Source organism: Salvelinus alpinus, chromosome 19, assembly GCF_045679555.1.
Source record: "Salvelinus alpinus chromosome 19, SLU_Salpinus.1, whole genome shotgun sequence".
Taxonomy (NCBI): domain Eukaryota; kingdom Metazoa; phylum Chordata; class Actinopteri; order Salmoniformes; family Salmonidae; genus Salvelinus; species Salvelinus alpinus.
Window position 1 is genome coordinate 40,534,029 of NC_092104.1, and position 26,174 is coordinate 40,560,202.

Consider the following 26,174-nt stretch of genomic DNA (forward strand, 5'->3'; position numbering starts at 1 on the left):
TGTTTCGGGCTAGGCCCCTTTGTTCCAGTGAAGGGAAATCTTAACGCTACAGCATATTAGGCTATGCACAGCAGAAATACATAAAACATGTAAGATGTCTTTGGTACAGTATAGTAATCGCCTTTGAACGTGGACTGTATTATTATCCATACTGGATGGACTGTTTACCTTATGCTGCGCTCCAAACTTTCAATGACTCTGGGAGAGTTCATTGATTGCTTCAAAAATGTGCCTACAATTATAGTGAATTTGTATTTTGAATAGCCTAGCAATAGGGCATTTTTATATTTTCATAGTTAACAGGCTGTCAACATGTTACTATCAATGGTCCCAAACAGATTTCACTTGGTTTCCCGAATGAAGCCCTGGGTAGCTGCAGGAACATGGTTGGAGAGCCCATGACATACGGAGTTTGCGCAGAATATCATCTCCTCAAACAGTGATTGATGCATGAAGTGAAATAAGTGTTCTTAGAAAGAGGAGGATCCCAGCTGTTGCTATATTTAGGCATATTTCTCAGCTGCTCCCTATAAAATCGGAGTAGCCTACTTGCATGATTTAAACTGCGGGAAAGCGGCCTCCGTTCACTATTCCAGTGCATATGGACGCCACTTGTTTTTTCCCTGCCCCTGTTCCTACCCATTTCATAACGGGCCATTCTAAATCGAGACACATTTGACATGTCAGTAAAGACAAGAATAAATTGAGAATAGTCGGATGGGTGAAAATATGATCACTTGAGAGAGCAGGGTGTGCACCCTGTGGCAAAGAACAGAGCGCAAGCTTTTTCAAATAGTCAACAGCCTATAGTCACATCCTGCAGTTCATATATGTTTACATTTCTAAGACATTCTAAGGTTTGTATCATTCACAACTAAATTTGCCCAATAACTCTAAATCTAGCATATAGGCTAAGATCTTTTTCAACATAGGCACATTCATATGCGCGCTTGCTCCGGAATGGGAAAATATCCTTTCAATTTTATTCAGCTAAGTTCAATTATATTATCCTTATAATAAAATCATATAATGTAAAATAATGGCACGGGACTTATAAACTTATCTTGTCTGCTAAATGAACTGGCCTACAGCCTATGGCATGGAGCATAGCCAGATAATATACAGTAGGCCAACTCATATTGGGTTCTTCTTAGGGCCTTAGGCAGGATCAGACAGCCACCTACGCCATCAGATTGACGTCGGCTCCCTGCCAACGTTCCGTCAACAAAAAAAACATCTGACATAAAGCATGTAGCAGTTACAGCCAAGATAAAACGTGAGCCGTTCACATTAATTAAAGCGAATCGTCAAGAAAACTTTAGGCCATTACAGCACTTTTTATCATTACCTCATGTCAGATACATGAAAAATTAGCAAATGGACTTAAAAACAGGTGGTATAGCCTTCACTCAAAAACGATGTGGTTCTACTAGGAGAACAGTGACATTTTGCCAAGGCAGAGAGATGAGTGGCCAACGCCAAAACATACCAGTGGACGCATACACTCTGGCCTGATGGCAATAGCCATATTTGTCATTACACTTTTTGGTGTTTTGTGTAACAAATGTCTCTTTCTATTCACCACTGTTTGGATGCTGGAGATATGTTGCAAGTGGATGGATGTAGGCGGGTCACCTATGAAGCAGCCATTTGAAGTGATTTTTTTTTTTTTTACATTTATCTAGCTAGGCAAGTCAGTTAAGAACAAATTGACGGCCTACACCGGCCAAACCCGGACAACACTGGGTCAATTGTGCGCCACCCTATGGGTGGGGGGGGGGGGGGGGGCTTTGTGCAGAACGGCCAGGAACAGCCCTGGTTCTTCTGAAATACATTTTCTTCGTATCATAATGTTTCTTTAGCCCTGCCTAAAATAAATAATGGATTTATTGTGATGGTGTATATTAAATGGATTTATTCAACTATTTTCAATGTAGATGTTCCAGAGGGGCGCATCAGAGGCTTTTATGCCTGCAGGTCTGGAGATGCTAAACATGTTTATGTATATTAACGGTCAATTACCGCTAGACCGGCAGTCATTTGCATGACAATAACCTGCGGCCACAATTTCATGACCACCACAGCCCTAGCAAAGCTCTGGTCAGTGAGGTCAATAATTTAACAGGTTTTTGAATATAATATACTGTATCAAGAATCTGACTTGACCTGACTTGAGTTTTAATACACTCACAGTCATAACACACGCATGTAAGACACACACACACACACACACACACACACACACACACACACACACACACACACACACACACACACACACACACACACACACACACACACACACACACACACACACACACACACACACACACACACACTGCAGTGAAGCAGTGGGCTGCAGTGGAGCAGGTTGAGAGCTTCAAGTTCCTTGGTGTCCACATCACCGACAAACTAACATGGTCCAAGCACACCAAGACAGTCGTGAAGAGGGCTAGACAAAACCTATTCCCTCTCAGGAGATTGAAAAGATTTGGCATGGGTCCTCAGATCCTCAAAAGGTCTACAGCTGCACCATCGAGAGCATCCTGACTGGTTGCATCACTGCCTGGTACGGCAACTGCTCTGTCTCCGACCGCAAGGCACTACAGAGGGTAGTGCGTACGGCCCAGTACATCACTGGGGCCAAGCTTCCTGCCATCAAGGACCTCTATACCAGGCGGTGTCAGAGGAAGGCCCTAAAAATTGTCAAAGACTCCAGCCACCCTAGTCATAGACTGTTCTCTCTGCTACCGCACGGCAAGCGGTACCGGAGCGCCAAGTCTAGGTCCAAGAGGCTTCTAAACAGCTTCTACCCTTAACCATAAGACTCCTGAACACCTAATCAAATGGCTACCCAGACTATTTGCATTGCCCCCCCTCTTTTACACCGCTGCTACTCTCTGTTGTTATCATCTATGCATAGTCACTTTAATAACTCTATCTACATGTACATATTACCTCAACTGCCCCCGCACATTGACTCTGTATCGGTACCCCTCTGTATATAGTATCGCTATTGTTATTTTACTGCTGCTCTTTAATTACTTGTTACTTTTATTTTTTTATTCTTATCCGTATTTTTTTTTAAATGCATTGTTGGTCAGGGGTTCGTAAGTAAGCATTTCACTGTAAGGTGTTGTATTCGTCACATGTGACTAATAACATGATTTGATTTGATACACAGTGGGAAGGTGGAAGTATTCAGCTCAATTAAACACACTTTCATTTCTCCTTCTGCATGTGTCTCTGATACTCTTCCTCCCTCCCTGCCTGTCTCCTTCCCTGTCTTCCTCCCTGCCTGCGTGTCTCCTTCCCTGTCTTCCTCCCTGCCTACCTGTCTCCTTCCCTGTCTTCCTCCCTCCCTGCCTGTCTCCTTCCCTGTCTTCCTCCCTCCCTCCCTGCCTGTCTCCTGCCCTGTCTTACTCCCTGCATGCCTCGCTTCCCTCCCTCCCTCCCTCCCTCCCTCCCTCCCTCCCTCCCTCTCTCATTCCTTCCACTCTCCTTGCTTCCTTCCCCCTTCCCTTCCACTCTCCCTCCCTTTGTCTCACCCTGTGTTTCTCACTCTTTCCCACCCTCCCTCCTTCTCTTCCTCCCCCTCAGCTCCAGTCGGTCATTAATGAAGTGGTGTGCCCCATCTATCGCGCCCATGCCTTGCCACGCCACACCACTGCCTTTGTTTGCTGGCACCGAGCCATTTGGCTGGGCACTGTCAGCTCCTCTCCTCTCCTTTTGCCTAATTAGCTCTGTTGTTCTCTTCCTCCCAAGATCCCCCCCGTTTCAAGTTCAGACAAACAGCATCAGGCTTTGATCTCCCTCTCCACCTTCCAACCACCCCTCCAGCCTCAGGCCCAGGGCCCAACATGGCCCACATGTGACCTCTGGTGTTGACCTCAGTGTGGAGGCTCTGTTCTCCCTGACCTCTGGTTTGTCCACCTCTGTGTCTGGTCTGGTGCTACAGCCTATCACCACGAAACACTCTGCCTGCCACACTGATCTCTGCCTCTGAGCTGTGAGGAAGATGTGGGTTTGAGAAGACCTTAGAGTGATGTGGATGCCGTTTTGGGCGATGTAGATTGTTATGTACCCTTCAGGCACTTTAGGGCGATTGGGATGCAATGTTGGAAGGGTGGTTAGGCAATGCATAGGGTGTGAGGGGCTCTGTGGTGGTAGAGAGTGTGTATGAGGTGTGTGTGTTGCTGGATCTGATCATGAGCTATTGGGGGATGTTCTCCTCTCCTCTCTTCTCTCCTGCAGGTCTAATTACAGTAATGAGTTATGTCTCTCTCTCTATCAGGCCTACCCTCGGGTACATATTAGCATTCCATTCACATAGCGCTACACCAACGCTAACAATTATGAAATACTCATCAGCAGAGTAAATATACAGCCAAGTCTCCACACAAAACTTAGTCCTCTTAAACTCCTGCTTCCATGAGAAAAATACCCTCCAGTCAAGTGATTCAGGCTGAACTCGGAAGAATCCGGAAGTATTGGAGGTACATCTGCTTTCAATTCTAATAGACACTTTAAGGTGAGAAGGGGACAGGGTTTTTCACAGAACAGACAGTATGCAATTGAGTCATTATTCGGCTGTATCATTCATACCCACTCGTCCAATTTAGTATCCAAGAGTCTGCCTGACAGCTAGATATCTAATTATGTTCCATAGTGACCTGTAACTATTATCCTTGGAGGGAAGACTACTGTGTCGTGTGTGTGTGTGTGTGTGTGTGTGTGTGTGTGTGTGTGTGTGTGTGTGTGTGTGTGTGTGTGTGTGTGTGTGTGTGTGAGTGAGTGAGTGAGTGAGTGTGTGTGTGTGTGTGTGTGTGTGTGTGTGTGTGTGTGTGTGTGTGTGTGTGTGTGTGTGTGTGTGTGTGTGTGTGTGTGTGTGTGTGTGTGTGTGTGTGTGTGTGTGTGTGTGTGTGTGTGTGTGTGTGTGTGTGTGTGTGTGTGCACGTGCAGGTGCAGGTGCGTGTGCGCGTGCGCTTGTGGTGTGTGTGTGAGGAGCTTCAGAAATGCAGGCAGTCTGCATGGTTCCAGAGACAGGGCGAGCTGCACTCTGGGCCACAGCTTTATTCATGAGAGCTGGGGAGGATGTGAGGTTTATCCATTTAAATTGATCTGATGAGCAAACTCCAAAATGTGGAATAAACAGATCCATACTTACTGTATTCTCCTTTCCTTCTGTCCCCCTCCTCCTCGGTACAGAGCTGTAGCTTGCTCTTGCTCTCTAGTGGTGAGAAAGGGACATTTCTGCTCATGAATAAACAGCCTCAGCAGACCAGTACCATAGATAAGAGTTGAAAAATCAGTCTTTTGGACACAGACCAAATGGGATTTCATTGAGTAATTGAGCACAATGATCTGAATTTACAGCTATACTCCTCAATTAAACATTTACATTACATTTAAGTCATTTAGCAGACGCTCTTATCCAGAGCAACTTAAAGACAACGTAATGCTATGATTCTGGAAATGCTTGATTTCTAAAACACATAATATTGTACACCTGTTATTACCGGCTGAAAGTAAAATGCTCAAATAATGGGCCAATTATGAGTGTTAACACAGGAGGTTATAACCATATCAAGTGATCCATAATTCACCCAGTGTCTGCCAGAGCAGAGACATACCTTTGTGTACTGAAGGGGAGGCACACCTGGCTAAATTAGTCGCTAATGTTTGGCAGGGTTTGGTTTAGTTGTTGTACAGCCAATCAGCTGTAAGCCTGCTGCTACATCAATGCAGAGCAGCGCTTCCCACACAAGGCTGTCACAGCGGGCTGACAAGCCTCAGAAACACACCTCTAATCTTGGCCTGCCTTTATTCTCCTCCTCAACCACGTGTGCATAATGCAGAGAGAATGACACCCTGTGCAAATATAAAAAATCCTTCCAGCTTATTCCTACATCTTCTTTTCTCTATAGCTCTTTACATCCCTGCTTCCCCCTCTATCTCTTTTTTCTCCATCACACTCTTTCCCCCCTTCTCTCTCTCTAGTTCTCTCCCTCCCTCCCGTTTGCTCCACTGCATTCTCCTCAGAAGCTCTGGCAGCGGTATCATCTCCATCTCTTAGTGTCAATTAAAAGTGAAATATTTGCATTTGTCAACGTATCATTTGTGGCCGGAGTGATGCGCTGCTGATTTGTCAGAGATTCCTGACACGTGGGAAAGAGCAGGAGTCGGCTGTCTTCCTCATTAGAGCGAGAGCTGGCACCATGATGGCTGACACCGCCGCGTGGAGCGCTTCCCGCCGCGCGCCGCCTCCTCCTGACATGATACTTACCCAGGAACAGCCCTCGTCTGTCAGGGCTGTCACACGCCAACGCTGGGGGAGCGGGCCCCTGCACACCACGCACCCATCTCTCAGGGCTCAGGAGGAGAAGAGAGGGGGAGGGGAGAACAGTGGGCTCATCTGGGTGCAGGAATGTTTTTGTTTACTGTACAGTACATCTTTATTTCCCAACCACTCACTTCCTGCCTCTTCCCGCATACTTACTGTAGTATGAGTACCCCTTGAGGAAAAATGCATGTTTTTAGACAAGAAAAATTATCTATTTTCACAAATTGTGTAGCGTTCACTGTAAATTGTTTTCATCAGGCTTCACTAAGCTAAAAACATTGTGTAGAAATTGTTTTGGACTCTGTGAAAGATGTTCTGGTATATCTACTGTAAGGTATTCGATACGAAAAAGGTTAACGTGAAAATTGGTTAACCCAGAACTAAAATCTTGCGTAATTAGTCAGATGCTAAGTTCTGTGTCCATACGTGAGACAAAAGATGGAACGAGGATCAGAACCAGAACGAAGAGCTCCGCCCTCTCTCTTTGCAAGTTACAGGCAAGTCTATTGGCCAAATGTCCCCTCCCCTTCCAAAATTCGAAAGATGCTAACACCTGCAAAATTGTGATTTGTCCAAATAACCAGTGACGAAAACGAATGATCTCTGTAATTGCAAACAAAGGTTTCTGTACCAAATATTAAGTTCTGCTTCTCTTATGTATCAAATACTTATGTCATGCAACAAAATGCAAACCAACTACCCAAATGTCATACAATGTGATCTCACGCATCCCTTTGTATCATGACATATACAGTTGAAGTCGGAAGTATACATACACTTAGGTTGGAGTCATTAAAACTCAAAAGAAAATTAGAACACCATCCCAACCGTGAAGCACGGGGGTGGCAGCATCATGTTGTGGGGGTGCTTTGCTGCAGGAGGAACTGCTGCACTTCACAAAATAGATGGCATCATGAGGTAGGAAAATTATGTGGATATATTGAAGCAACATCTCAAGACATCACTCAGGAAGTTAAAGCTTGGTCGCTAATGGGTCTTCCAAATGCACAATGACCCCAAGCATACTTCCAAAGTTGTGGCAAAATGGCTTAAGGACAACAAAGCCAAGGTATTGGAGTGTCCATCACAAAGCCCTGACCTCATTCCTAGAGAACATTTGTGCGCAGAACTGAAAAAGCGTGTGCGAGCAAGGAGGCCTACAAACCTGACTCAGTTACATCAGCTCTGTCAGGAGGAATGGGTCAAAATTCACGCAACTTATTGTGGGAAGCTTGTGGAAGTCTACCCGAAACGTTTGACCCAAGTTAAACAATTTAAAGGCAATGCTACCAAATACTAATTGAGTGTATGTAAACGTCTGATCCACTGGGAATGTGATGAAAGAAATAAAAGCTGAAATAAATCATTGTCTCTACTATTATTCTGACATTTCACATTCTTAAAATAAGGTGGTGATCCTAACTGACCTAAGACAGGGAATTTTTACTGGGATTAAATGTCAGGAATTGTGAAAAACTGAGTTTAAATGTATTTGGCTAAGGTGTATGTAAACTTCCGACTTCAACTGTATACTGTACCATTTTTGTTTACAAGGCTTGTCTGTTCACAAGAGGTTATGTTAAGATAAAGTAAAGTAAATATGTTTTATATTGTACAGTAGATCACATCATATCTAGGTAAGTATATTTTCTACCCTGTTTTATTGTTGGGAGGGGTATACGGAATTAGACCTGCCAAGTGTGTGTATGTGTGCGTGCGTGTGTGTGTGTGTGTGTGTGTGTAGATTCCAGCCCAGCATTCCTGCCTCCTCCGACCCCCACACTGTGGATCAGGGAGGAAGCCAGCCAGTGTTCCATCCCTCTCTAGTTCTGTTCATTAGGGAGAGAAGCACTGACCACCACTGCACTGCTCTGAGGGTGGGAGTCTGACAAAGACACAAAGGAATTCACCATTTAATCTTCAAAGAGGCCAGGGAGTGAGGAAGGAGGGATGGGGGTGCAGAGTGAGAGAGTGAGAGAAAGAGGAAGAGAGAAAAGACTGTGAAGTTAAAGGATTATCTATAAACTGAATTATATTAAGGCTGAATGATATTCAGCCACCATAATTATTCCTACTTTATCACATCATCGTAACCTACGCACCTTTGTCAGCAACACTATATACTCTAATAAAAAGCATGGGCTGAAGCACACCCCCCAAAACTTGGTAGAGGTGCTGACTAACGGCGAGTAAACTGTATTCTTTAGAGATAAATAAAGAGAGTTGCACACATACAAGCTCCCAGTGTTGGGTAAACCACCAGCGTTTGGGCGTCGCTGCGTTTTCTTCAGGATGCCACAGTGATGCCGAAACGCTGGTGGTTTACCATATAAATTACTGGGAGCTTGTATATACAGTGTGCGACTCTCTTTGTGTACTTTTTTCTAGCAAACTGCAATACTGTATATCACAGGAGGTTGGTGGCACATTAAATGGGGAGGACGGGCTCGTGGTAATGGCTGGAGTGGAATGAGTGGAATGGTATCGAATACATCAAACACATGGTTTCCATTCCAGCCGTCCTCCCCTCAGCAGCCTCCTGTGCTATATATGCAGCAAAACTAGTTCTTCCCAAATATCTCTTCTTAGCTCAACACTCCCTCCTGTGGGTTTCTCTCTCTTGGTGTTGAAGTGCTTGTATTGTTCAGGCTTCCCCTCTATGTCTGGCCCTTATCCTGGCTGTGACCCTCTGTGCCAGCCCCACTCCTGGGGAGGGAGACTCCAGAAGGATGAGTGAAATCATTTTAGTGTCCTTCCCTCAGTTGTTCTCATATTATCTCAGCAGAGAAGATTTCATTTTGAATTCTCATCTTGGACCGGATGGGTCCCTCTGTTTCAATATCACAGGCCAGTTCACATTCCCTTGGATCAATGAGCTAATACGTAACATAACTGGAATCATACATTATTCTTACAGGATGAGAGAGAGAGAGCATTTCTCTTTCATGTCTAATATAAGGGGGACAATTTCCAGCCCGTAGGTGTGTTATGTTATGAGAAGAAACAGAAATCGTCTTGTGAGATACTGTATTTCTATTCAGTTTATTTTTCAATTATATGCGGGCGTTGTAAACATAAACTCCTTCCCTTGTGATATTCAGACAGAACGCTCCTACAGGACTGTGGGAGGAGATCCCTTCAGAAGCATTGTGAAAGACACTGAATTGCAAATTCTATTGAACAAACAGACAGTCAAGCACTTATAGGGTAACTGTGTTGACTTGTTATCGTTTGTCAGATACAATTCTTACCGCATTTTATCTAGTTACAAATAAAACCATGCACAGTAAGTCCAGTCATTCATTTCATGGTGTTGTTTTAATTATCATTCTCTTTTGCATTAGTTTAACTGTTGACATCCAATAGAAACGTTAGAGTTTTGAATAAATCACATTATTTACAATTGCATCATGTTACAGTGTTGCTACCCAATCACATTTTCCAGAATAATCACAGAATACTCCCTATACATTTACATTTACATTTAAGTCATTTAGCAGACGCTCTTATCCAGAGCGACTTACAAATTGGAAAGTTCATACATATTCATCCTGGTCCCCCCGTGGGGAATGAACCCACAACCCTGGCGTTGCAAGCGCCATGCCTATACATACCAGTGTAGCCTACCCAGCATACCTTGCTGTTCTTTACACTGTAGTTGGTACTGCCTGAGTAGAGGGGCGTCCAGTGTAAACTCCTACCATACTATTCAGAACTAAAATACAGATCAGTCCGATCTATCCCCTGTTGTAGATGCGAATCCAGAGTGTACCAGGGTTGGGGTCAATTCAGTTTTCAATTGACAATTCACTGGGCAATGTTCACTTTGTGAATTTACTATAATTGATCCCAACCCTGGAATGTACTCTGTATAATCCAACACTGGAATGTACTCTGTATAATCCAACACTGGAATGTACTCTGTATAATCCAATACTGGAATGTACTCTGTATAATCCAACACTGGAATGTACTCTGTATAATCCAATCCTGGAATGTACTCTGTATAATCCAATACTGGAATGTACTCTGTTTAATCCAACACTGGAATGTACTCTGTATAATCCAACCCTGGAATGTACTCTGTATAATCCAACACTGGAATGTACTCTGTATAATCCAATACTGGAATGTACTCTGTATAATCCAACACTGGAATGTACTCTGTATAATCCAACACTGGAATGTACTCTGTATAATCCAACACTGGAATGTACTCTGTATAATCCAACACTGGAATGTACTCTGTATAATCCAACACTGGAGCAGTGCTAACATCAGTGTATAGTCAGTACATGTCTCCCTGGATCGTACTGTATCACCTAGCCCTGAAGAAATGGGAGGGGGAGGACCGACAGTGCTAACATCAGTGTATAGTCAGTACATGTCTCACTGGATCGTACTGTATCACCTAGCCCTTCCAGGAATGGGAGGGGGAGGACCGACTGCGCTCAAACAGAAACCTGCTCTGTCTATTTGTCGGTCTGTCATACCGCTCTACAGCATTCCACACAGACATCAACACAATAATCACAGTGAGTTTTCCTTTGAGACAATACAAAGTTCCATCCAGTCAACTGTACTGTAGATAGGACCATACAAAAATCAACATATAGATAAATACCATATCCAATGTAGAATGTACAAGAGTCAAATGTTGGGTTTGTCAGCGTTCCATCCATTCTGTAAGGAAGGCACATCCAAACACATTCATAAAGTTATGTGGAAGTCAATTCATGGCAGATAATTATCTTTCAATGACTTGCCTTTAGTATGGGGTTGCATAAACTTCATTTCAAGCTAATTAGATGTTACTTTCATTCAGCTTAGTTACAGTATATGTCGTACATCATCCATAGTTACAGAAAAGAACTAGAGCACAATATCTAGCTTCAGCACCTTCGGTGGACAGTGAAAACGTCCATTGATCACTTGGCTGGTTAAGTAGTGGCTCTGGTGAGGATAGATTAAGAGACAGACAGGAGTGTAGGTTTGGGTAAATGTATCCTGTCTGAGTACTGTGGCATCAGAGTTTGAGATGGCTGATAGCATTAAAGTGGTCTCAATCCACTTTCTATGAGTTCGAGTTTTAGGAGCACCTCATACATTTGCACAAGACAATGACATGAACAAAAAACACATATCATAGATTTAGAAATAAGACAATTACAGTATTTACAGGGAGTCGGAAAGAACATTATTGGTATAGTGCGTTGCCTGTTAACTGTTAACTGCACATCCAGAGAAAAATATAATGTTTTACCATCAAAATGGTCTTTAGAGTGAACTCACACCTAATCAATGTGGGGTACAGAATGTACACTGGTAGCTATTGTATAGAGAGCCACTGGAGTCCAGTATGGTTCATCGCTCCAGGAAGGGGACTAGCTGATTAGACTCAACCCGACAGCAGTGCTCAAGTCTTGTGGAGACGAGAGCTCTTTCATCCTCTATCTGTGATTATTATTATTTGACCATGCTGGTCATTTATGAACATTTGAACATCTTGGCCATGTTCTGTTATAATCTCCACCCGGCACAACCAGACGAGGACTGGCCACCCCTCATAGCCTGGTTCCTCTCTAGGTTTCTTCCTAGGTTTTGGCCTTTCTAGGGAGTTTTTCCTAGCCACCGTGCTTCTACACCTGCATTGCTTGCTGTTTGGGGTTTTAGGCTGGGTTTCTGTACAGCACTTTGAGATATCAGCTGATTTAAGAAGGGCTATATAAATACATTTGATTTGATTTTGATTTGATTTGATATCCTGCCCTTCTCTGCGGCTCAGACAGACCACGTCACCTCTTTCTATAAAGAGATTACTTCCGGGTTTAATCACCCCCAACCCCATGACCCAGGAGCAGCAGTGTGGCGGTGGCACCACTGTGAGGGCACATGTCCACACCACTGGTGACCTTTCACACCCTGGCCACCTCTTAGTGAGTCTGACCAGTCCTCGCCTGTGTCTGGTTGTGTGTCTGAGCCAGGGAGGCTAGGTGTCCGACCTGTAGCCGAGTGAAGGTAGTGTGTGTTGCTGTTGTGTGTGGGGCTCATATGAGCCTCTCCTCGGGGGGCACTTTGAGTACGCTGCCCATCTCCAGCCGTGCCCCTGCCACCTCCTGGGTGCTGGGGCTGTAGGTGCCCTCCGACTGGCGCTTCTTGCGTGCGGTCAGCACCATGAACACCAGGGCCACCACAGCCAGCAGCACACACAGGCTGGCCAGAGGGATGGCCACCACCAGCCAGGGCATGCGCTGCCTCTGCTCCTGTCTCTACAGAGGGGCGAGAGCAGGACATTTAATTTATTATTTATTATTACCTTGTTATTACTTATTAGTACCTTATTACTCAGATTAGACAAACTACAGCTTAAATTGTTTTAATACATCAGCCTCTTTGATCCAATCTGGTCTGTGTATAAGCTTTTGATACTCAACTTATATTATCACTACATAGTCTACTGTAACAAATGTACAGACAGTATGTCGTTACGCACAGACTGTCAGTTACTGAGTGTGATCAGTGGAGATATAGGGTGCCTTACATTGATTTCACACTGTGTGCCGCTGAAGCCCGGCACACACACACACTGGAAGCTGCTGAGTCGGTCCAGGCAGGTAGCACCGTTGAGACAGGGTCTGGACTCACACTCATCTATCTCTGCCTCACACCTGGGAGAGAACACCAGGGGTGGTCAACACGACACTGACACCCCAGCAGGACGACAGCTCTCTGTACATGCAATAGGAGCCTTATACAGTCCCACTGACATGCTCAGCTTTTAAACTGTAGACTTATAGGGCCGGGCTACCGGACACAGGTTAAGCATAGTCCATTTAGCATGCTTTTTAGTCCTTCTTAGTCCAATAAAATGTTAGTCTCCGGGAACGCGGCCCATGTATTTTCTATGGAGAGTTGGATAGGCTAGTGATCTCACCAGTCTCCAGTGTAGCCAGGTTTGCAGGTGCAGTTGGTACCCCAGATCCCATCCATGCAGACCCCACCGTTGTCACACTGCGTCTCTTCATCACACTGCTGTGGAGGGAATCTCCATCTGTAGGATACACAACATACAGTCATTACAACGTTTATACATACTGAATACGTAGACACACACACAGTGATTTTTGAACAGGAACATGCCCTGGTTATAGTTTGTGGTACCCACTGGCAGCGGCGGCCGGTGTATCCATGGGGGCAGACACACTGGTAGGTACCCGTCCCGTCTAGGCAGGAGCCCCCGTTCAAACAGCTGGGCTCCAGGCAGTCATCCACCTCCTCCTCACAGTCCCTGCCCCCCCATCCTTTGTGACACTCACACTGGTAGTTTGCCAGCAGGTCTGTGCAGGTGCCGTGGGCACAGGGGCCTGAGGCACACTCGTCTGTGTCCCTCTGGCAGAACTCTCCCTCCCAGCCCGGGGCACAGCTGCAGTTGAACAGGTTCCAGAGGTCCTGGCAGGTGCCCTGGTTGAGGCAGGGCTGGTACTGACACACATCAGCACCAACACACCCCATCTTGTTCTCCTGCCCCCCCTGTCTGACAAACCGGGCTGCCTGAGGGGCATCTTGGTCGTCCAACAGAGGTAGGTAGACTCCTCCCACCCTCACCTCTCCCAGACAGCCTGTGTAGTTCTCTGCCAGCCACACGGTGGTGTTGTTGAGGAAGTTGAGGTGCCCGGCTGTGCCCATGGTGCTCCCAGCCCTGCGCCCGTCCACAGTGAGGCGCCAGCGGGTCACAGGCTGCAGGGGGTCTGTCATGGCCAGGTGGAGGTGATGCCAGGCCCCGTCTGAGATGGGCAGGTCGCTGGTGAAGGCCTGTAGCTCCAGGCTGTTGCCGCTCAGTAGTTTGACCAGCAGGGAGGAGTTGAGCAAACCCAGACAGAAGACCTCTGCTCCATTAGTGGCCCGCAGCAGCACGCCGTTCTCCTCCCGAGTACGTATATCCATGGAGACACTGGTCACCGTGGCAACCAGCGAGCCATTAGCGGTGAACTGCAGAGCGTTGCTCTCAAAGGTGGCGTTAGTGAGGCCTGGTGGAACAGCAGTATATTAATAAGGCAACTCAATATTGAATACAGTGACACACCTTTTGGTAAGGTGTTCGCTATTTTGTTTGTGCGTGTGTCTGTGCAGAGAAAGATACTGTAGTAGAGAGAAAGGGAGAGAGATAATGTATACGATCCAAAACGTCCACTCACACTCGTAACCGTCAACTAGATCCACACACTGGCTGCCCACGACACAGGGGTCGCTGATACACCACACGCGTGTATCACATCGCCTGCCAGAGAAGTTCATGGGACAGGTGCACTCAAAATCATTCCAGGTGACTGTGCACGTTCCTCCATTCTTACAGGGACCAGCCTGAGGAGGACATAGATATTAGTGTCTGTTACAAAGAGTGAACTGAAAAGTCTTTGTCAGGACCCTAACCTGCGAAATCTAGACAGCTCTTGTACCAGTTTCCTTAAGCAGTTCATAGATCTATAGTTAGAGCAAAACATCTCTAAAGCGTAAAGGTGTTATTGACGTTACCTTGCATGCCTCATCACTGACACAGCCATCCAACACGTTCTCAGATTTTTTTGGGAAGTAGCACTGGAACGCTTTGTGGGTGTGACACTCCTCCTCTGGGAGGTTACGGTACAGGTGCATGTGGTCCAGAGTGATGTCCTGTAAGCAGCCTTTGAAGTGACCTCCCCAGGGGGCAGTGGACTCCCCCGGTGGCAGACCCCCCATGTACACCACGTCCCCCTGCTCCATCCTCACCTTCCCCAGGGATAACTGTGTCCCACCCTGACTGAACCCTACCTGACCCTGGCGTACCACCACAGTGACCAGCTCCCTCTGTCCGCTGGTGATGTAGGTACCGTTAGAGAACAGGGTGGTGGGGGGGCTGTTGAAGACCAGGGTTCCCTCCCGCAGGTACAGGGTGAGGTAGGCCCTCCTCCCTCTCCGCAGCTGGAGGAGCAGGCCGCTAGGCTTCAGAGAGCGCAGGAAGAAGGAGATGTTGAAGTTCTCCCCGTCCGTTTGGTTGATGTTGAAGGCAGCATAGCTCACAGTGTCTTCATTGCTGAATGTCCATGAGGGGTATTCTGAGGCAAGCAACAAAAAGCAATACTTTCAGTGTGAACAACAAAACCTGTACAAACCTGTGCAGTTGAATGGAACAGGCTGTAAGTTGAGGAGACACACGTAACCCCCCTTAAAAGGTATAACAGTTCTTACCTTCTTCACACAAGGAGCCGTGATAGGGTCGATCACACTCACAGCTGAAGCTAGTCCACAGGTCAATACAATGCCCACGATGATGGCAGGGGTCAGAATGACACCAGTCGGTCTTGTTGCAGCCCAGCTCCATGTCTTGGATGTGCTCTGGAGAGATATCCTGAGGCAGTAGCAGCTGGTGGTCAACTTGTAGATCCTCCATGCAGCCAATGAAACCCTTCCTACTCTCTGTGTTGTCCAGATACTTCTGGGGGGCCCCACCCACATAGACCTGGGGGAATGATCCAGGTTGGAAGAAGATCAATTGGTTGTGTCCTTCGTCCTCCACTGTGCATCCACCGTCATTGTCACAGCCTGGTCCTTTCACCATCAGCACCAGCTTCTCATCCATGGTCACTTTGGCCTCATGCCAGTCTCCGTCATTGACAGGGAGATGGTAGGTGGCCTGTAGCTCCTTCCCTGATCCAGCTCTAGCATGGATATGGCCCCCCACAATCTCCAGGGACACAAAGTAGTGCTCAGCCCCTCTGTAGAACAGCAGCATTTCAGCCAGGGTGGTCCTGAAGCGCAGCTGGACGTGGATCCCATAGTGGTGGTGGTGGTGCTGGGGGTCAATCCCTCTACTGGTCCTGTTAGCTGTAGGAGGGAGCTGGATGAGGACATACCCCTCTGTGTTAAAGGAGAAGGTGGTGGGAATGCTGCAGTGCTTCCCAGTGAAGCCAGGGGGACAGAGGCAGGTGTGGCCATGCTCTTGTTCATCTCCATCGTCCCCACTGTGCTCTTCTTGGCTTAGGATGGGCACACACGTGGCTCCGTTCTCACACAGGTGTTCCCTGCAGCCAATCAGACGGACGTCACAGTTATGGCCACCCCATGGCTCCTCCCCTGGATCCGTCTTCACACAGTTGCAGGTGTAGGCGTTGGCAGCGTCCTTGCAGGACCCGCCGTTCTGACAGGGCTCGCTCTCACACTCGTCAATGTCTACCTCGCAGTGCACACCTGGAATGACAACATAACACACCATTAGTTTTTCATGTTCGACATGTATCTGGCTTAGGGGTATGTTTATGTCTTTCTCTGACACACAGAACTGTCCCCCAGCCACACAGTGAGATTCAACAGGAGCCTACGGGTCTCCCTAACCAAACCAATGAGTTCATCAGAGTCTCCCTAACCAAACCAATGAGTTCATCAGAGTCTCCCTAACCAAACCAATGAGTTCATCAGAGTCTCCCTAACCAAACCAATGAGTTCATCAGAGTCTCCCTAACCAAACCAATAAGTTCATCAGAGTCTCCCTAACCAAACCAATGAGTTCATCAGAGTCTCCCTAACCAAACCAATGAGTTCATCAGAGTCTCCCTAACCAAACCAATGAGTTCATCAGAATCTCCCTAACCAAACCAATTAGTTCATCAGAGTCTCCCTAACCAAACCAATGAGTTCATCAGTCTCCCTAACCAAACCAATGAGTTCATCAGAGTCTCCCTAACCAAACCAATAAGTTCATCAGAGTCTCCCTAACCAAACCAATGAGTTCATCAGAGTCTCCCTAACCAAACCAATGAGTTCATCAGAGTCTCCCTAACCAAACCAATGAGTTCATCAGAATCTCCCTAACCAAACCAATGAGTTCATCAGAGTCTCCCTAACCAAACCAATGAGTTCATCAGAGTCTCCCTAACCAAACCAATGAGTTAATCAGAGTCTCCCTAACCAAACCAATGAGTTAATCAGAGTCTCCCTAACCAAACCAATGAGTTAATCAGTCTCCCTAACCAAACCAATGAGTTAATCAGAGTCTCCCTAACCAAACCAAATAAGTTCATCAGAGTCTCCCTAACCAAACCAATGAGTTCATCAGAGTCTCCCTAACCAAACCAATGAGTTCATCAGAGTCTCCCTAACCAAACCAAATAAGTTAATCAGAGTCTCACTAACCAAACCAAATGAGTTAATCAGTCTCCCTAACCAAACCAAATGAGTTAATCAGTCTCCCTAACCAAACCAAATGAGTTAATCAGAGTCTCCCTAACCAAACCCAATGAGTTAATCAGAGTCTCCCTAACGAAACCAATGAGTTCATCAGAGTCTCCCTAACCAAACCAATAAGTTAATCAGTCTCCCTAACCAAACCCATAAGTTAATCAGAGTCCCCCTAACCAAACCAATGAGTTAATCAGAGTCTCCCTAACCAAACCAATGCGTTAATCAGAGTCTCCCTAACCAAACCAATGAGTTAATCAGTCTCCCTAACCAAACCCAATGAGTTAATCAGAGTCTCCCTAACCAAACCAATGAGTTCATCAGAGTCTCCCTAACCAAACCAATAAGTTAATCAGTCTCCCTAACCAAACCCATAAGTTAATCAGAGTCTCCCTAACCAAACCAATGAGTTAATCAGAGTCTCCCTAACTAAATCAATGAGTTAATCAGAGTCTCCCTAACCAAACCAATGCGTTAATCAGAGTCTCCCTAACCAAACCAATGAGTTAATCAGTCTCCCTAACCAAACCCAATGAGTTAATCAGAGTCTCCCTAACCAAACCAAATAAGTTAATCAGAGTCTCCCTAACTAAATCAATGAGTTAATCAGAGTCTCCCTAACTAAATCAATGAGTTAATCAGAGTCTCCCTAACCAAACCAATGCGTTAATCAGAGTCTCCCTAACCAAACCAATGAGTTAATCAGTCTCCCTAACCAAACCCAATGAGTTAATCAGAGTCTCCCTAACCAAACCAAATAAGTTAATCAGAGTCTCCCTAACTAAATCAATGAGTTAATCAGAGTCTCCCTAACCAAACCAATGCGTTAATCAGAGTCTCCCTAACCAAACCAATGAGTTAATCAGAGTCTCCCTAACCAAACCCAATGAGTTAATCAGAGTCTCCCTAACCAAACCAAATAAGTTAATCAGAGTCTCCCTAACTAAATCAATGAGTTAATCAGAGTCTCCCTAACCAAACCAATGCGTTAATCAGAGTCTCCCTAACCAAACCAATGAGTTAATCAGAGTCTCCCTAACCAAACCCAATGAGTTAATCAGAGTCTCCCTAACCAAACCAAATAAGTTAATCAGAGTCTCCCTAACTAAATCAATGAGTTAATCAGTCTCCCTAACCAAACCAATGAGTTAATCAGAGTCTCCCTAACTAAACCAATAAGTTAATCAGTCTCCCTAACCAAACCAAATAAGTTAATCAGAGTCTCCCTAACCAAACCAATGGGTTAATCAGAGTCTCCCTAACCAAACCAATGAGTTAATCAGAGTCTCCCTCACCAAACCCAATGAGTTAATCAGAGTCTCCCTAACCAAACCAAATAAGTTAATCAGTCTCCCTAACTAAACCAATAAGTTAATCAGTCTCCCTAACTAAACCAATGAGTTAATCAGAGTCTCCCTAACCAAACCAATGAGTTAATCAGAGTCTCCCTAACCAAACCAATGAGTTAATCAGAGTCTCCCTAACCAAACCAATGAGTTAATCAGAGTCTCCCTAACCAAACCAATGAGTTCAACAGAGTCTCCCTAACCAAACCAATGAGTTAATCAGAGTCTCCCTAACCAAACCAATGAGTTAATCAGAGTCTCCCTAACCAAACCAAATAAGTTAATCAGAGTCTCCCTAACTAAATCAATGAGTTAATCAGAGTCTCCCTAACCAAACCAATGCGTTAATCAGAGTCTCCCTAACCAAACCAATGAGTTAATCATTCTCCCTAACCAAACCCAATGAGTTAATCAGAGTCTCCCTAACCAAACCAAATAAGTTAATCAGAGTCTCCCTAACTAAATCAATGAGTTAATCAGAGTCTCCCTAACCAAACCAATGAGTTAATCAGAGTCTCCCTAACTAAACCAATGCGTTAATCAGAGTCTCCCTAACCAAACCAAATAAGTTAATCAGAGTCTCCCTAACTAAATCAATGAGTTAATCAGAGTCTCCCTAACCAAACCAATGCGTTAATCAGAGTCTCCCTAACCAAACCAATGAGTTAATCATTCTCCCTAACCAAACCCAATGAGTTAATCAGAGTCTCCCTAACCAAACCAAATAAGTTAATCAGAGTCTCCCTAACTAAACCAATGAGTTAATCAGAGTCTCCCTAACCAAACCAAATAAGTTAATCAGAGTCTCCCTAACTAAATCAATGAGTTAATCAGAGTCTCCCTAACCAAACCAATGCGTTAATCAGAGTCTCCCTAACCAAACCAATGAGTTAATCATTCTCCTTAACCAAACCCAATGAGTTAATCAGAGTCTCCCTAACCAAACCAAATAAGTTAATCAGAGTCTCCCTAACTAAATCAATGAGTTAATCAGAGTCTCCCTAACCAAACCAATGAGTTAATCAGAGTCTCCCTAACTAAACCAATAAGTTAATCAGTCTCCCTAACCAAACCAAATAAGTTAATCAGAGTCTCCCTAACTAAACCAATGAGTTAATCAGAGTCTCCCTAACCAAACCAATGGGTTAATCAGAGTCTCCCTAACCAAACCAATGAGTTAATCAGTCTCCCTAACCAAACCCAATGAGTTAATCAGAGTCTCCCTAACCAAACCAAATAAGTTAATCAGAGTCTCCCTAACTAAACCAATAAGTTAATCAGTCTCCCTAACCAAACCAAATAAGTTAATCAGAGTCTCCCTAACTAAACCAATGAGTTAATCAGAGTCTCCCTAACCAAACCAATGAGTTAATCAGAGTCTCCCTAACCAAACCAATGAGTTCATCAGAGTCTCCCTAACCAAACCAATGAGTTCATCAGAGTCTCCCTAACCAAACCAATGAGTTAATCAGAGTCTCCCTAACCAAACCAATGAGTTAATCAGAGTCTCCCTAACCAAACCAATGAGTTAATCAGTCTCCCTAACCAAACCAATGAGTTAATCAGAGTCTCCCTAACCAAACCAAATAAGTTCATCAGAGTCTCCCTAACCAAACCAATGAGTTCATCAGAGTCTCCCTAACCAAACCAATGAGTTCATCAGAGTCTCCCTAACCAAACCAAATAAGTTAATCAGAGTCTCACTAACCAAACCAAATGAGTTAATCAGTCTCCCTAACCAAACCAAATGAGTTAATCAGTCTCCCTAACCAAACCAAATGAGTTAATCAGAGTCTCCCTAACCAAACCCAATGAGTTAATCAGAGTCTCCCTAACCAAACCAATGAGTTCATCAGAGTCTCCCTAACCAAACCAATAAGTTAATCAGTCTCCCTAACCAAACCCATAAGTTAATCAGAGTCCCCCTAACCAAACCAATGAGTTAATCAGAGTCTCCCTAACCAAACCAATGCGTTAATCAGAGTCTCCCTAACCAAACCAATGAGTTAATCAGTCTCCCTAACCAAACCCAATGAGTTAATCAGAGTCTCCCTAACCAAACCAATGAGTTCATCAGAGTCTCCCTAACCAAACCAATAAGTTAATCAGTCTCCCTAACCAAACCCATAAGTTAATCAGAGTCTCCCTAACCAAACCAATGAGTTAATCAGAGTCTCCCTAACTAAATCAATGAGTTAATCAGAGTCTCCCTAACCAAACCAATGCGTTAATCAGAGTCTCCCTAACCAAACCAATGAGTTAATCAGTCTCCCTAACCAAACCCAATGAGTTAATCAGAGTCTCCCTAACCAAACCAAATAAGTTAATCAGAGTCTCCCTAACTAAATCAATGAGTTAATCAGAGTCTCCCTAACTAAATCAATGAGTTAATCAGAGTCTCCCTAACCAAACCAATGCGTTAATCAGAGTCTCCCTAACCAAACCAATGAGTTAATCAGTCTCCCTAACCAAACCCAATGAGTTAATCAGAGTCTCCCTAACCAAACCAAATAAGTTAATCAGAGTCTCCCTAACTAAATCAATGAGTTAATCAGAGTCTCCCTAACCAAACCAATGCGTTAATCAGAGTCTCCCTAACCAAACCAATGAGTTAATCAGAGTCTCCCTAACCAAACCAAATAAGTTAATCAGAGTCTCCCTAACTAAATCAATGAGTTAATCAGAGTCTCCCTAACCAAACCAATGCGTTAATCAGAGTCTCCCTAACCAAACCAATGAGTTAATCAGAGTCTCCCTAACCAAACCCAATGAGTTAATCAGAGTCTCCCTAACCAAACCAAATAAGTTAATCAGAGTCTCCCTAACTAAATCAATGAGTTAATCAGTCTCCCTAACCAAACCAATGAGTTAATCAGAGTCTCCCTAACTAAACCAATAAGTTAATCAGTCTCCCTAACCAAACCAAATAAGTTAATCAGAGTCTCCCTAACCAAACCAATGGGTTAATCAGAGTCTCCCTAACCAAACCAATGAGTTAATCAGAGTCTCCCTCACCAAACCCAATGAGTTAATCAGAGTCTCCCTAACCAAACCAAATAAGTTAATCAGTCTCCCTAACTAAACCAATAAGTTAATCAGTCTCCCTAACTAAACCAATGAGTTAATCAGAGTCTCCCTAACCAAACCAATGAGTTAATCAGAGTCTCCCTAACCAAACCAATGAGTTAATCAGAGTCTCCCTAACCAAACCAATGAGTTAATCAGAGTCTCCCTAACCAAACCAATGAGTTCAACAGAGTCTCCCTAACCAAACCAATGAGTTAATCAGAGTCTCCCTAACCAAACCAATGAGTTAATCAGAGTCTCCCTAACCAAACCAAATAAGTTAATCAGAGTCTCCCTAACTAAATCAATGAGTTAATCAGAGTCTCCCTAACCAAACCAATGCGTTAATCAGAGTCTCCCTAACCAAACCAATGAGTTAATCATTCTCCCTAACCAAACCCAATGAGTTAATCAGAGTCTCCCTAACCAAACCAAATAAGTTAATCAGAGTCTCCCTAACTAAATCAATGAGTTAATCAGAGTCTCCCTAACCAAACCAATGAGTTAATCAGAGTCTCCCTAACTAAACCAATAAGTTAATCAGTCTCCCTAACCAAACCAAATAAGTTAATCAGAGTCTCCCTAACTAAATCAATGAGTTAATCAGAGTCTCCCTAACCAAACCAATGCGTTAATCAGAGTCTCCCTAACCAAACCAATGAGTTAATCATTCTCCCTAACCAAACCCAATGAGTTAATCAGAGTCTCCCTAACCAAACCAAATAAGTTAATCAGAGTCTCCCTAACTAAATCAATGAGTTAATCAGAGTCTCCCTAACCAAACCAATGAGTTAATCAGAGTCTCCCTAACTAAACCAATAAGTTAATCAGTCTCCCTAACCAAACCAAATAAGTTAATCAGAGTCTCCCTAACTAAACCAATGAGTTAATCAGAGTCTCCCTAACCAAACCAAATAAGTTAATCAGAGTCTCCCTAACTAAATCAATGAGTTAATCAGAGTCTCCCTAACCAAACCAATGCGTTAATCAGAGTCTCCCTAACCAAACCAATGAGTTAATCATTCTCCTTAACCAAACCCAATGAGTTAATCAGAGTCTCCCTAACCAAACCAAATAAGTTAATCAGAGTCTCCCTAACTAAATCAATGAGTTAATCAGAGTCTCCCTAACCAAACCAATGAGTTAATCAGAGTCTCCCTAACTAAACCAATAAGTTAATCAGTCTCCCTAACCAAACCAAATAAGTTAATCAGAGTCTCCCTAACTAAACCAATGAGTTAATCAGAGTCTCCCTAACCAAACCAATGGGTTAATCAGAGTCTCCCTAACCAAACCAATGAGTTAATCAGTCTCCCTAACCAAACCCAATGAGTTAATCAGAGTCTCCCTAACCAAACCAAATAAGTTAATCAGAGTCTCCCTAACTAAACCAATAAGTTAATCAGTCTCCCTAACCAAACCAAATAAGTTAATCAGAGTCTCCCTAACTAAACCAATGAGTTAATCAGAGTCTCCCTAACCAAACCAATGAGTTAATCAGAGTCTCCCTAACCAAACCAATGAGTTAATCAGAGTCTCCCTAACTAAACCAATAAGTTAATCAGTCTCCCTAACCAAACCAAATAAGTTAATCAGAGTCTCCCTAACTAAACCAATGAGTTAATCAGAGTCTCCCTAACCAAACCAATGGGTTAATCAGAGTCTCCCTAACCAAACCAATGAGTTAATCAGTCTCCCTAACCAAACCCAATGAGTTAATCAGAGTCTCCCTAACCAAACCAAATAAGTTAATCAGAGTCTCCCTAACTAAACCAATAAGTTAATCAGTCTCCCTAACCAAACCAAATAAGTTAATCAGAGTCTCCCTAACTAAACCAATGAGTTAATCAGAGTCTCCCTAACCAAACCAATGAGTTAATCAGAGTCTCCCTAACCAAACCAATGAGTTCAACAGAGTCTCCCTAACCAAACCAATGAGTTAATCAGAGTCTCCCTAACCAAACCAATGAGTTAATCAGAGTCTCCCTAACTAAACCAATAAGTTAATCAGTCTCCCTAACCAAACCAAATAAGTTAATCAGAGTCTCCCTAACTAAACCAATGGGTTAATCAGAGTCTCCCTAACCAAACCAATGAGTTAATCAGTCTCCCTAACCAAACCCAATGAGTTAATCAGAGTCTCCCTAACCAAACCAAATAAGTTAATCAGAGTCTCCCTAACTAAACCAATAAGTTAATCAGTCTCCCTAACCAAACCAAATAAGTTAATCAGAGTCTCCCTAACTAAACCAATGAGTTAATCAGAGTCTCCCTAACCAAACCAATGAGTTAATCAGAGTCTCCCTAACCAAACCAATGAGTTAATCAGAGTCTCCCTAACCAAACCAATGAGTTAATCAGAGTCTCCCTAACTAAACCAATGAGTTAATCAGAGTCTCCCTAACCAAACCAAATGAGTTAATCAGATATGGAAGTATACTGGCAAGCATGCGGCTCTCCAGGAAGCACTTGACTAGACTATGCCTTTTACTAATGAGGATGAAAGTTCAAATATCTGTACGGATGTGAGCCCAGTTACTACTTCTCTCTGTGTCACAGTCAAATTGTATTATGAAAACAAATGCCTTGAAGTATGTTGCTTGATTATTCACGGTATATAGTAAATCACTGGGACTACAATATGCTTAGTAAGCAATGAAAGTTTACACATCAGCAAAATCCTCTAAAACTCCTCTCTCCACAAGTTAAAAACAAGAACATCTCATTCTGCCCTCCTCCAGCCCTCTACCTCCCCCACATAAACACACAGCCTGTCCTAGCAGCTCTTCTCTCCACGGTAAGTTTGAAGTGTTACCTGTCAGTCCCCATGGCTCACGCCATACAGCTAGCAACAGAAGTAGTAGTAGCCCCCTCATTCTCCCAGAGCCGTAAACACACACATATAGCCAAACAGGTCCCACAGATGAGATCAAACTTGTGCACCCTCTCTCTCACACATGCACACACACACGTACACACAGTCCGTACACTTGTACCAGGCAGGCAGTAGTGATTACTCGAGCCCAGCCCACCCTACTTCTCTCCCTCCCTCCCTCCCTCATGCCTGCATACAGCCTCCCCTCGGCGGCCAGGCCCAGCCAGGGCTCTAAGCCTACCACCCAGCTGGCTCCTGTCACTGCTGACAACAGGAATGTTGGGCTGCAGTCACTCCTGATCGATGTTATGGATGCCGGCTAGTGGCAGACGGCATTCTAATCACAGGAGATGGGCTTCTGAGCAGAGGGGCTGTACTGAGCTGGACTATACTGGACTAACCTCAGTATGACATAGGTTGAAATGGGAGGTCAAAGGTGGCTGGGTTGAGAGGGGGCTCAATCTTTAACCAGTTTCTGAGTGCTCTATCTGTACGTGCGAAGAGAACTCACAGAGAATATGTAGTCATATGATCTTGTTGTGCACCTATGTGTTATTCCCCTCTATTTTGACGGGTGCCTGGTTACAGTATACTTACTGTGCAAATAGCTTAGGACTAGGAGTATCGCAATACATTATGTTTTAATTGATAACAGGTTTTGTTTTTGTGATGAGAGGATATTTCAAGCTTGCTTTTATTAATTAGTGGTCCATAGGGCTTAAGCAGCTTTGTGGTAATCTCTCTCTCCCCCTGGTAAACTAGAGGAAAGACCCCTGTTAAATACCCAGCCAGGACTACCGACATATGGCACCAGGTTTTATGGTCTTTGTTGTTCTTCTACTGCTATGCCCCTCCGTATGGACACCTACCCTCTCTGTCAAAGCCGCTGTACACGGAGACTCACCCAAAGAACTGGAGATATACTCTCAAATCAAATCAAATCAAAGTTTATTTGTCACGTGCGCTGAATACAACAGGTGTAGACCTTACAGTGAAATGCTTACTTACAGGCTCTAACCAATAGTGCAAAAAAGGTAGTAGGTGAACAATAGGTAGGTAAAGAAATAAAACAAAAGTAAAAAGACAGGCTATATACAGTAGCGAGGCTATAAAAGTAGCGAGGCTACATACAGACACCGGTTAGTCAGGCTGATTGAGATATGTAGATATGGTTAAAGTGACTATGCATATATGATGAACAGAGAGTAGCAGTAGTGTAAAAGAGGGGTTGGCGGGTGGTGGGTGGCGGGACACAATGCAGATAGCCCGGTTAGCCACTGTGCGGGTGTCACGTTCTGACCATAGTTCTTGTGTGTTTTACTTGTTTTAGTGT

At 44.3% G+C, this 26,174-nt stretch overlaps 1 protein-coding gene across 1 annotated transcript in view; it reads right to left on the minus strand.

Annotated features, from left to right (window-relative positions):
- Window positions 1-9,642: 9,642 nt before the first annotated feature.
- The window catches only part of LOC139545582 (protein crumbs homolog 1-like), a 28,313-nt gene continuing 11,781 nt past the window's right edge, over window positions 9,643-26,174 (minus strand). The window contains exons 7-13 of the mRNA XM_071353529.1: window positions 15,569-16,567; window positions 14,876-15,435; window positions 14,539-14,704; window positions 13,509-14,370; window positions 13,278-13,394; window positions 12,885-13,011; window positions 9,643-12,612 (exon numbers count right to left, since the gene is read on the minus strand). Of these exons, the coding sequence (XP_071209630.1) occupies window positions 12,391-12,612; window positions 12,885-13,011; window positions 13,278-13,394; window positions 13,509-14,370; window positions 14,539-14,704; window positions 14,876-15,435; window positions 15,569-16,567 (3,053 nt within the window). The 3' untranslated portion in view covers window positions 9,643-12,390. The remainder of the gene's footprint in view (window positions 12,613-12,884; window positions 13,012-13,277; window positions 13,395-13,508; window positions 14,371-14,538; window positions 14,705-14,875; window positions 15,436-15,568; window positions 16,568-26,174) is intronic.